The 12,020-nt window shown below is 45.0% G+C and overlaps 1 protein-coding gene across 1 annotated transcript in view; it reads right to left on the reverse strand.

Annotated features, from left to right (window-relative positions):
* Window positions 1–12,020, reverse strand: part of LOC121952028 (3'-5' exoribonuclease HELZ2-like) — a 33,071-nt gene that overhangs the window by 12,232 nt on the left and 8,819 nt on the right. Inside the window, exons 5-14 of the mRNA XM_042498543.2 lie at window positions 11,006–11,520; window positions 10,266–10,904; window positions 7,755–8,553; window positions 7,551–7,626; window positions 4,023–7,422; window positions 3,815–3,900; window positions 3,514–3,639; window positions 3,273–3,428; window positions 3,046–3,190; window positions 2,829–2,960 (exon numbers count right to left, since the gene is read on the reverse strand). Of these exons, the coding sequence (XP_042354477.2) occupies window positions 2,829–2,960; window positions 3,046–3,190; window positions 3,273–3,428; window positions 3,514–3,639; window positions 3,815–3,900; window positions 4,023–7,422; window positions 7,551–7,626; window positions 7,755–8,553; window positions 10,266–10,904; window positions 11,006–11,520 (6,074 nt within the window). The remainder of the gene's footprint in view (window positions 1–2,828; window positions 2,961–3,045; window positions 3,191–3,272; window positions 3,429–3,513; window positions 3,640–3,814; window positions 3,901–4,022; window positions 7,423–7,550; window positions 7,627–7,754; window positions 8,554–10,265; window positions 10,905–11,005; window positions 11,521–12,020) is intronic.

A 12,020-nucleotide genomic window follows, 5' to 3' on the forward strand; every position in this document is an offset into this window, starting at 1 on the left:
TGAAGATGGTCGCCTTGCAGTAACTCTCAATGCTGAAGCTATGAGAGGGAGAGGGTAACGATTCTTAACAGTGATCTCTGCTCAACCCCCTATAGTCAATGCAGGGTCAGCAGTGAACCGTTCTTCCCCACAAAGAAGAACCCGGCCCCGGCAGGAGAGATGAGACGGGGTCGGATGAGACCGCTAGCCAAGGAGTCTCTGATGTAGGTGTCCATGGCCTCTCTCTCTGGTGCGGAGAGAGAGTAGAGCCGACCCTTCGGAGGGGCCGCTCCAGGAAGAAGGTCGATGGCACAATCGTAGGAGCGGTGGGGCGGCAGGGAGGTGGCCCTGGCCTTGTCAAACACCTCTCCGTAGTCGTGGTACTCCGTGGGTACCCCTGAGAGATCTGGAGCGGTGCAGGAACGGGAAATCCCCTTAGAAGACTCCCTCCACTGAAGACAGGTTTGCTGACATGACGGACTCCATGCCACAATCGAACCGGTGGACCAGTCAATGTGGGGATTGTGACGACGCAGCCAGGGGTATCCGAGGATCAACGGCAGATCTGGGGACCTCAGGACGTGGAATTGAATGGTCTCGTGATGTGTACCGGACAGGAGCATGGAGACGGGAGTAGTCTGATGGGTCACGGTACCCAGAAGATGACCATCCAGGGCGTTAGCCGGAACAGGACGTGACAGGGAGACCAGGTTAGTCCCAGCTGACCGAGCCAGTTCCTCGTCGATCAGGTTCACCGCTGCACCAGAGTCAATAAACGTGGCCAGGGTGTGAGTCTTTTTACCCAACCGGAAGCTGCACGCAGTAACAAGGGGCGGAGACTGGAAGCAGAGTTCTGTGATCGGCTCAGCAGTATGCCCCTCTCTACTGCTGAGCCCCCCCTTTTACTGGACAACCGGAAACGAAATGTCCAGCCTGTCCACAGTACAGGCAGAGTCTCCCCCGACGCCGTCTCTCACGCTCCTCAGCAGATAATCTGGTGCGACTAACCTGCATTGGCTCCGTCCCACTCAGACTCGAGTCCGCTTGGAGCGTTGCCGGGGGTGGTGATGCCCGCTGGTGACCTGGGAACCGGTGAGAACCTCCCTCCAGACGCTGCTCCTTCCTCCTCGCCTGAATCCGCCTGTCCAATCTTGTGGTCAATTCGATGAGACCATCGAGGGAATGAGGGAGCTCAAAAGAGACCAGTTCGTCTTTGATGTATGGTGCTAGCCCGTTGAGGAAGGCATCGCACTGGGCGGCCGAGTTCCAGTTACTCTGCCGGGCCTGAGTCCTGAAATCGATGGCGAAGTCGGGCGCATCCGTCCGACTTCCTTGGCGTTGACTCAGTAGACTCCCGGAGGCGTCAGGACCCAAGGACACGGGACCAAACACTTTCCGTAGTTCATCAGCGAAGGCTTGAAATGAAACGCAGGCTGGTGTACCTCTCTCCCATTCCGCTGTTCCCCATAATCGTGCTCGGCCAGTGAGATGGTTGATAGCAAAGGCTACTTTGGCTCCCTCAGTGGCGAATGTGCGTGGCTGAAGAGCGAACAGGATGGAGCAGTTCGTCAAAAACGGATTGCAGCCCTCTGGATCTCCAGCGTAGCGTTCAGGTGTCCCCACCCGGGGTTCGGGTGCGGAACAGGGAGGTGGCGCCGAGTTGGGAGCCGTCGCAGCAGGACTCGAACCAGGAACAGCGTGTTGAGTCAACGTGGTGGCCATCTGTTGAACCTGGTTAGCCAGCAGAGTCAGAGCTCGCTCCAACGCCGAGGCGGAATGGCGAGCCTCAGCCGCGTTGGAGGAAAGCTGAGCCTCGTGTTGCTGGAGCATTCCTTCAACACGGGCTAATGAGACTGCAGAGTGCTAGGGTCTGCTGGGTCCATTGTTGGCCAGATTGTACTGAAACGAGGTGTGTATGAACCCAGATGCAGTACGCTAACACTCAAAGTCAGTTGGTAATAACTTTTATTATAACCAACACGAATAAAGTTCAGCTCACAAATGTTCAGTCCGTTCTTCGGGTGAATTACCCCAACAATGTCTCTGGGAATCCAACGAGATGAAGACACGGAGCTGGAACCAACCGTGGCTGGAGAGCAGGAAACCCCGTAGCTCGGGAAGCCGACAACACGTGGGGCAGCGTTGTCGGGGATAACGCTGGGTCGTGGTCGGGGACAGGCAGAGGATCCGTAGCCGAGGAAACAGTCCGAGAATGCAACGGTACCGTCGAGGAGCAGGCTGAAGGATCGTCGTGGTCGAGCGGGGAGGTCTTTGCCAGTGGAGCCGTCAGGATTGCAGAACGCCGAAGCGAAGCACGTGGTCAGGGACAGAAGGCAGGTAGGTACACCGGGTAGCAGGCACGGAGGGTTGGTCGGGAACAGGCTGAGTCGGCAACAGGTAATCTGGCAAAGGAACGCTGGAAAGTCATGCATGGCAGAGGAACAATCTGGCAAAGAGTGAGTGAACTGGAGAGTCTTAAATACTGCACTGATTGGAGATGAGCTGCAGCTGAGGGGAGAGCAGGCTGCAGCAGTGGGCGTGGCTAGCAGGTGGAGCAGAGCAGAGTGAGGTGAGTGGAAAAGTACTGGCAGTGAAGGAGAGGAGGAGAATGCAGGAATCATGACACAGATCATCTCATAAAGACGCAAAAGGGTGTCTTTGGCGTCAATATCACATGAAGGGTGAGATAAAGCATAAATATTCAACGATATGGAAATGAGAACAGGCTGAAGATTTAGAAGAAATGAGTAAAAATTATCATTCAGGAATTCCCTTCATTTAAGTGTCTCATTGGTGACACTTTCATGCAGCTTTGAAGTTTGTTAAACTAATAGTAAATGTGAACTTACACTTTCACTTCTTCAGCAGTCAGCTCCTCTCCTTCTTTGTTGAGGGCAAGTTTAATGCGTTGATCAAAATCTTTTATTTGACTTGAATATGGGTTGGTGTCCTGTCGCATGCGGTGATGCAGAGTGATGCTCCTAAACCATTAACATAAATATGCCAGTGTTAGGTATAGTTTAAGACATTTTTCAAGACTGTCATCAACTGGTGTGGTAACAATACCTGAGCTCTTGTTTGGCACATTCTTGGCGGAGTGACCTCTGGGAAAACTGAAGAGTGCAGTCTGGATAGGGATAATCAAGCATCTCCACTTGTTGGCTGTAGACCCTTAGGGGCCTTAGTCTGTCCCCAAACCTCAACAAGTACTCTGTGTTACAATAGTAAACCATGGGTTATAATAACAGAAAGAAATTCAGCTTAAACTTCTGCAGAAAAACAAAATAACTTGCCTGCAACAACATCAACAGACTTGTTGGACGGACCGCAATAGAGAATAACTTGTTTCTTGTTCGCATCCATTGGGTCAACAAATTTCCTTTGGTTCTTAGAGTTCAGCTCAAAGAAACAGTACACTATGTACACACCCACTACTGTCTTTCCAGTTCCTAAGAGACAAAAGGGAAAACTGGCCTAAGTCTTTGCAGAAATATGAAGCATCAGGCATTAAGCATCATAAGTTCCAGCTCTTACCAGGTGGTCCCTGTATAAGTGTGAAGGTATTATTTAGCGCTTTCTCCACAGCAAGGTGCTGACTCAGGTTAAACGCTGGTAGTTCATTTGGCAGCTCTCTTCTCATGTTGTGCCACATTGGTCTTACTGTAAGGACAATATGACAAGGTATTTTTTTGCAGGCAAAAAGAAAAAAAAACATCCTATTTCAAAAACATTTAAGAAATTAGCAACCCGTCTTCCGTGAACTCAGTTTTATGTGTGACTCACATTGATACAAATAGTTAAAGTCTATGCATGAACAGATGATGGTTTAACATACCCTCTCTTGGAATGTGTGTTCCAAGTGCTATAGACTTGACAAGATCAGATGCAGATGTAATGCTGACAACAGCATTTTCTTTCCGGCTACAAATATAAAAGATGAAACTGTATGTCAACAGCTGATTTGACGACTGAAAAAGACATTGTCTATTAACACTGAACGTTAATGTCAATTTAAGGAAAATGAGAGCTACACTTGAACTTACATGTCAGGCAGAAGCTTTGGGATTATTTCAACTGTGAAACAGGTGTTTTTCTGAAAGACACAATCAGGAATGGTCTCCATTGCCAGGTGATTGACATAGAACTCCACTTTACTACCTTCATTTGAAGGGTTTTTCTGTTGGTCTACTTTTCGCGTGACACCATGGGCCACCCATGTGAACTCTCTTGGGTCCACCAGTGCAGAATGTTCTGGGGTTGAACTCAACTTCAAACCTCTTTTCCGTATGCACAGTAAACACTTTGAAAGGTTACATTCAATGGCCCATTCATTGATCCATGCCAGAGGTAAGAAGAAGCTTCCTGTTAGTATGCCTTCCTGCTCTTGTTTGAAGTTTACCACCAGGTTCTCAATGACTATGCTGTCACTTTCATCCACTGCAGTGGAAGCAGATTCCATCTCACACAACGGCTTCCAGATCCGTACATACTCCTTGGTGTTGCTATAAAAAATCCTTGATGGATCATCTGCAGATCTGGAGAAGCATGTGATAGGGCTGTGTACATGGTGCACGCAAATCTCAAACTTTGGTTTAATGCGCACCAACTGAACAGCAGGCATGTGATAACCTCTTTTCACCTCTGTTGTCATTTGGATCTGAAGGGTGTCACCTCTCTGCAAATAAAGTTTGATGTCAACCTCATGCTCCCTTTGTTCCTTTTGCTCTCCGAGGGTACATGCGTTAGTCTTGGAATGAGGCATCTCAGGTGATTGTGACAGGACATTTTGTCTTTCAAGTGGATTTGTATCAGCATCCATTGTGAGAAACTTTGCATGATCCCAGTTGTCATTGTCAATTGCTTCAATAGTGGCTTTCCATTTTGCCATCGGGAGCTCAACCCAGGCACCACAGTCTGGCATTTTCAGTTCTTGATGGATTTGCATGTTGTCAACAGCATAGATCCGCCTTTTCCATGTAAGAATGATGCAGTCATTTGCCTCATCATAACTCGGTTGGTCAAACAATTGTAAATCTTTGTACATGATTGATACACTCTCTGTAAATATGTTCTTGTTAAAAGGAAATGCCACTGCAAAACTATCTCCTTTGGGACAGACTACAAAGGCTAGCTTTGAAGCACTTTGATTTCTCATGCTCACTGCATAGGAGATCTGCTCAGCTTTTTGTTCATACTCCTTGGCATTCTTGAGTTTGTCTTCAAATTCATTGCACAAGGTCGTTATCTCTCGTGTTGTGTATTGGACATCCCTGTCACATATGAATGAATGCAAAAGTCTCTGCAAGATGATGTCCATGTACCGCCGTATTGGCGAGGACGCTTGTGTGTAAGATCTTACATTCAGAGAATAATGCCCAACCTGTGCTTTGGAGTAATACTTGGAACAGATCACTTCAGCTTTACTAGAGCACCTTCTGAACTGATCAACAACTGGTTTGAGCAGAGGGTGGATGTCATCGGCAGCAATCAGGTCCACCATTTTGTCTATGTCATTTTCTCTGGCAGCTGATTGTATGTCTTCCCATACTTCTGTGAGTATGCGGAAGTTTTCACAGTTTGGGGCTTGTTCATCATGGTCAATTCTGTGCCGCACATGAAAGGACAGTGGTATTAACTCTCCGCAGTTCTCCTTGAATTCCTTTATCTTTTCAGGATCTGGCTTTGCTTGACAGCGAAGGGGTGTGCAACACCTGGTTTTCTCTGAACCAATCAAAGTCTCAGATGCAAGTGTATTGAATAAGACACTCAGCTCTTCAATCATCAGATTGGCTTTGCGCTTTCCAGGCAATCTGTGGTCATCAGGTTGAGAATAAGCCCAATCCGCAAGTCTAATTTTCCTTTGAGCTTTTGCAAAGCAATAAGCCACTGTGACACAGTCTTCCACAGAGTGAAATTTAGGTGTCTCTTTATATCTTGTAGAGATCATGTCCTCTGCTTCTTCATAAGACAACTGCTGCTTCGACTTGATCAATGACAGCTGGAATTTTGGCTTTCCAATGATCTCATGCATTTTCTTGTCCACTGTGAACATCAATGAAACCACCCTGCGAACTTCACCTGACAGAAGACTGAAGTGTCTGGTGATCAAGTTGTCAGGGAACATATGCATGGGGTTTTCCTTACTGCAGTAATACGTAGCACCACGTTGTTTTGCAGCCTCATCCAAGGTACCACCTGGACTCACAAAGCTTGCCACATCTGCAATATGGACTCCCAACTCATACTGGTCTCCTATTTCCCTGACACTGATGGCATCATCCAAGTCTTTTGCGTCTTTTGGATCAACAGTGAAACTCATAATGTCAGTTATGTCCTTCCTGTGTGTCAAGTCTTCATCTTTGTGGGAGAGACCCTCGTCTAATTTACATGTGTTGAGTGCAATTTTGAATTCTTCATTCAGGATCTTTAGTCCATCAATCAAAGAATGTCCGATTGGAACAATATCTATGACATTCCCCAAGGGAATATTACAATTTTCTTTCCAGCCAATCACTTGCACCACAAATACATTGTTTTGTTTGAGGTTTTCATCAAGCCGTTCATATGCTGCAATCGTCCAGCTTCCATTAATTTGCTCCCATATTGGAATGAAGTTACGTCTGTTCTTGCTGATATGTATGCATATTTTCGGTGCAGATTTTGTAATGGGCATCATCGTTCTTCTGACAAATTTGCTATCAGAATTATGTCTTGGTTTGCTGTAATCCTCATCCTCAAGCAAGCACACCTGTACACGAGCTGATTCAGCTTCTTTGGTGATGCTGACTACCCTTGCCGTTTGTAAGACCACTTCATCTCCAGTGAAAACCCTACCCAGGTTTGCCTTTCCCTTGATGTTGATACGTATGGCGGGATTACAAAATGGTATGACATAACCTCTGTTATGCACTTCCCTGACCAGCTTTCCTTGCTTGTACATCTCTGGTTGCTTTTTACACAACCCCACAATGTCAGCATCATCATCATGGATATTGTACACTGATCTTGACTTTTGGTGGTCGAAATCTGCAAATTTCAATCTGTCTTCATCTGAACTATATTCTGTCTTCAGCTGTTCATATTCATCTTTCAACTCTTGAAGAATTTTATCACTGAAGGTGTTGTTCTCATCCACATGTTCAGGCTTTAGAAACCTTGCTGTTTCCGTAACATCTTTTTCAAAGAAATCTTTGGTGAAATGCTGTGGTTCAGCACTGCTGTTGCTGATGCAATGGTCTATGTAGCTCTTCCAGACTGCTGAGCATTTTCCAAAGCAAGCAAGTGCAGCAGCATCTCCAACCACAACCACAAGGGACTGAGCCCTAGTCATTGCAGTGTTTAACACACGGGCATCATTGAACAGCTCCAGACCAGGCAAGTGAGATGTTTTCAGGCTGTCACGGGTTTGTACAGCTGTCATTATCACTGCCCTGAACTGTTTGCCTGTAAACATAGGAAGACTTTGTTTATTATGTAAAATAGCAATTAAAAAAGGTAAGCAGTTTAGCAATCCTTTATGTGTAACATAATAGGATTGTCATGCAGGAGTTCCTAAGCCAAATTAAAATTACCTTGCACATTTGCAAGATTCTCAACGTGGACTTCAGCGAGGCCTCTTCTTGAAAGGGCTGCCCTAATTTGCCGTACCTACAATCATAAGAAACAAGATTAAACTGTTGCAACTCTGAAAATATACAATGGTAAGAATGCAAATACATTTGTGAAAAAATCTCCAATCTATCATTGATGTAATTAATTTCAATCTTTTCATTTACCTGAGATCCCTCTGATAGAACACATATTGAACTTTGGTCCTTGGTCCCCCAGGTCAATGGCCAGTGTTCGAGAATCTCTCTCGCTGCTTCAACCACTTTGGCAACCTCTTTTGAGTTATACCAAGACATAGACACAGTGTCCAAGACACACTCTCCTCTCACATGGTAAAACTTCAGGGCATGGCCTTTTGCAGGAGCCGGAATATTTGCAGTGGCTTTGATGACATCATTCTTACCAACATAAAAATGGGTGGACACAAACTCCACGATTTCTTTGGTTGAGCGGTAGTTTTCACTGAAAATGATTCTACTGTTTTGGGCAGCATCACACTTTTGGCCTTGATAGTAGTGGAACAGGCGATTAAGGAGTGTATGATTTGATCGATGATGATCATCCACCGAGAAAAGCTTGGGTCCCATTTGCATGTGATCTCCAGCCAAAACAACTCTGGTGTTTGGCCCAGCAAGCGCAAGAGACATCAAGGCTTCACATTCTAGCATCTGGGAGGCTTCATCGATCAGTATGTGGGTGAAGTATCCCTCTGGGAGCTTTAGGTCATGAAAATGTCTTGCCATTGTTGTGGTGGTTATGACTATTTTGTGGCGATCTAGGGCAGCTTTTGTAGGTGGTAGAAAATACTGTCCATCTTCTGAAAGTAAACAGTACTTCAGCGTAATCTCATCTGTGGCAGACAAAGCACTCCCTTGTTTGTTTGCTTTTATTCTAATGGGCCTCATTCCATTATTTTTCTTGTCGATGAATGGATGCAAGTGATCTCTGATGTACAGATCTGCAGAACTGAAAGGAAACAAAAATGTCAAGGACAAAAGCACATGTTGATGTTGTATTAAAACTTATTTCCAATAGTACAGCATAAGGCCCAAACACACCAAACCGACATCATTGAGCTAGCGGCAACGAAGGCGGACTGCTGTGTTGCCTCACATTGCTTGTGTCTTGACACAAATGTTTGAATTATACACACTGTCAAGGCTTAACAACTGCCAGCTTGCATGTATGTTCTGCATGTGCATGACAGGAAATAAGTCTCCATAGTAGCAGGCTGTGGCAGTCTGTAATTGCCATTTAAAAAAAAGGGAAACCTAAAGACTTACAGGAAGGATTCTATATGCTAATTAGCCAGAAGCACATTAACAACACACTGATGTCAAATGAACAAATGATATTTGCATTGCAGCAGAAAACAATAACATAAATAATTAACTTTTTCTGTCAAAGAACTCAATGACATATAACAAGCTGTACTGATATCAAGCCCTTTCAACTTTATCTCTGTTTGTTTTCCTCACTTTTGTTTTTCTTCTCCTGCACTGAGCTAGACTGCCAATCAGAGTGAATTTACTCATTGTTGGGCTTGGCTGTCTACACACAGATTCAACATGCTGAACCAGCTGAAAAAGCCGACAAGAGTCGACAAGGGTTGACTAGCGCCAACGGTACAAGACACACGGCAATTATCTAGGGCGAGGAATGCTCATCAATGGCCGACCTCTCTCTTGGTGTGTCAGAGCCCTTAGAGCAAATAGTTTAGTCTAGATCGTTAATTCTCAAACTGTGTTTAAGTGCCACATGGTGGGTAAGCGAGAGCCTTACTAAAAGACCTAAGTTGCCCAAGTCAGGGTAAAACTCAAGGTCAAATAAACCAAAATAATAATGTAATTTAAATTAATTTTATTAGACAATATTGATCAAATAATACACATTACTTTATTTTAGAAATAAAGGCTGAGTACGGCTATGTAGGGTCGATGTGATGTGACGGGACATGAGGTGAAGTGCTGTGCTATCTGACACAACATTAACTAGTCACATAAGTTTAATGTAGTCAGATTTGAATTTCTCAGCTTGTAGCCTAATCAGGGAAATTAGTGAAATTTTGACATTACTACAAGGTCTAAAAAACAGCGGCGAGTGACAGTGCTTGCACTGACGGAGTCGATCAACGGAGACACTCTCAGCACCACTTCCAGCACCAATTGCAGTAAGAAAATAACAAAATGTTACGATGCTAGCTATCCCAATCTGGGATTTACAGTCACAGGGACAGAGAAGCAGCAAGGATCCCATTGTTTTATGTATGGTGAAGCTCTAAGCAATGACTGGATGAAGCTGTTTCATTTGTGATGCTATTTGCTCACTAGATATGCTAACCTAAAGAGTGAGAAAATTAAACAAATTACAAAAACAAATGACATTAAGAGCTGTGCCACCCCCATGTCAAGGGCTCAATCATGCAAACTTGCGTATTGCAAAAGCTGGTAAGCCTCACACTATTATTACTATCATGGGCTAAGGGGGCTCTTTCGTTGTTGCATTGTTGGTATCTGTAGTGGGAAGTGGTATTTGTGGAAATGGGTTTGATATATAGTAGATGGTCTGAAAAGTTTGGGAACCTCTGGTCTAGATTAACACTTTCATATAGGGAGTGCATGTCCACATGAATCAATCAATCAATATGCCATTGAACACATTTCAAAAATATATATTACCTGTTGGTGTGGGTGCAAATGAGCACTTTGTTGTGAGGCTGCTTACAAAGCTCTCTGGCTGCTGTAGCAAGGGTGAATGTTTTCCCAGTTCCAAATGGTCCATAGATGAGAAGCGGTGCCACAAATTTCTTGAGATTGGAATTCCCCGTGATAAAGTCAATGGCTGACTGCTGCTTTGTATTCAGCTTCTCATAGCGGATGTTATTCACAGGAACTCCACAGTTTTTAAGGTCTGGAAGCACTCTTCTTGTATCAGGAAGGAGGTCTATGGCCTTGTGCATGTTGCAGAAGCTGTGGCGATTCAGCTGAAACTGCACCTCCATTTGATAAGATTCATTACGATTGAGGTGAAGATCTGAGCAACATTTTTTAGTCAGTTGCAAATACATTTTGTTGTCACTTGTTGTGTCATGCAGAATGGTGGCTTCATAGACCTTGGAGTTTTGACTACTTGAAGACAAAGGGCCGATCAGGGCAGATTGGATGCTCCGTTTTAGTGCCAGCCCTTCTGGGGTGTCTGGTGTGAGACTGCAAGGAATGGAGACAGCACAGAACAGTTCCCCTCGAGGAGCATTAATCAGGCCAAACTTTGGATTGTTCAACATGTCCAGTGTTGTAATGTCTCCACAAACATTTAGTCTAAAGTAAAGAAAGAAAGAAAGAATAAAAAGGTTAGGTTTGATAAAAATGAGGAAATTCCAAACGTCTTTAAAGGAAGAGGCTGTAGATAGGCATATTACCTTGAAACAACCTGGTCCTCTGCATGTTCCTCATTGTACAAGAAGTGGTGCATTCTTTCTTTATAGTTCTCATTGTTCAGAGGTGTTTGGATGTTGTAGGAGGATTTATACTGAAAGTTAATCTGAGGAGGCTTGTACTCCTTTAACAGCTCCTCCTGTTCCTCTGTCCTGGATGAACACGGGATGATAACTCTGTTCCCTCGATGCCAACGCTTAGCGCTTTGGAAAGTGACTCTGCGGCTCACATTTGGTTGTTCAGTGTCATCCAGTGACAGCTGGCCTACTCTCACTTTGAGTTTCTTCAAAAGCACTGGTCTCATATCAAAATCTAGCACTAGCCACTGGTCATAAACTCCTGGGTTGATAGATGTGAAAGACACAGTGATGTCATAGGTCATGTCTTCACCGCGGAAGTTTTCCCCTGCGGAGTAGATGCAGGGTTCAGAAATGATGTCACCAAGGGTGAATGATGCTCCTGGTTCTTGCTTCAGCAGCGCCACGTGCACAAGCTGTCTCTGCACATACAGAAAAAGTGGCACATAAGCATACTATGGCAAAACACCATTGGGACCTGACAGAAAAAGCCTTTAACTTAAGGGCATTTTATATACTGTATGTGAAATGGCCACAGGCACAAAAGTCCAGGCAGCTAGTAACTGTGGAAAACAAAATGCAGTGTGTGTTGTGTTGTTGGTTGTTGCTAGGCTCTGAGGAAGACAGAAAGTGGTCCCGTTGTCTTTGTGACAGCGCATCAACAATAATTGTATAGTGCTTGGAAACATTCGTACACTCCTTCTCTCTCTCTCCTCATCTGCAAACACCCATGTCTATTACTGCATAACACTAACTCGGCTTCTTCTCCAGAGATCCCTTCTTTTGTAGATTTTCTGGATTTTGGCTACGCCTGGATTGTGGTCATGGTTGTGCTGTTGCTATGATCCTGCCTTGTGGTTGCACTGATACTATGTTCAACTTCGATCGTGGTCATGGCTGTGCTGGTGCTGTGGTCCTGTCT

The sequence above is a fragment of the Plectropomus leopardus genome, chromosome 2, assembly GCF_026936395.1.
Source record: "Plectropomus leopardus strain MGB_pleo_1.0 chromosome 2, ASM2693639v1, whole genome shotgun sequence".
NCBI classification, from domain to species: Eukaryota; Metazoa; Chordata; class Actinopteri; order Perciformes; family Serranidae; genus Plectropomus; species Plectropomus leopardus.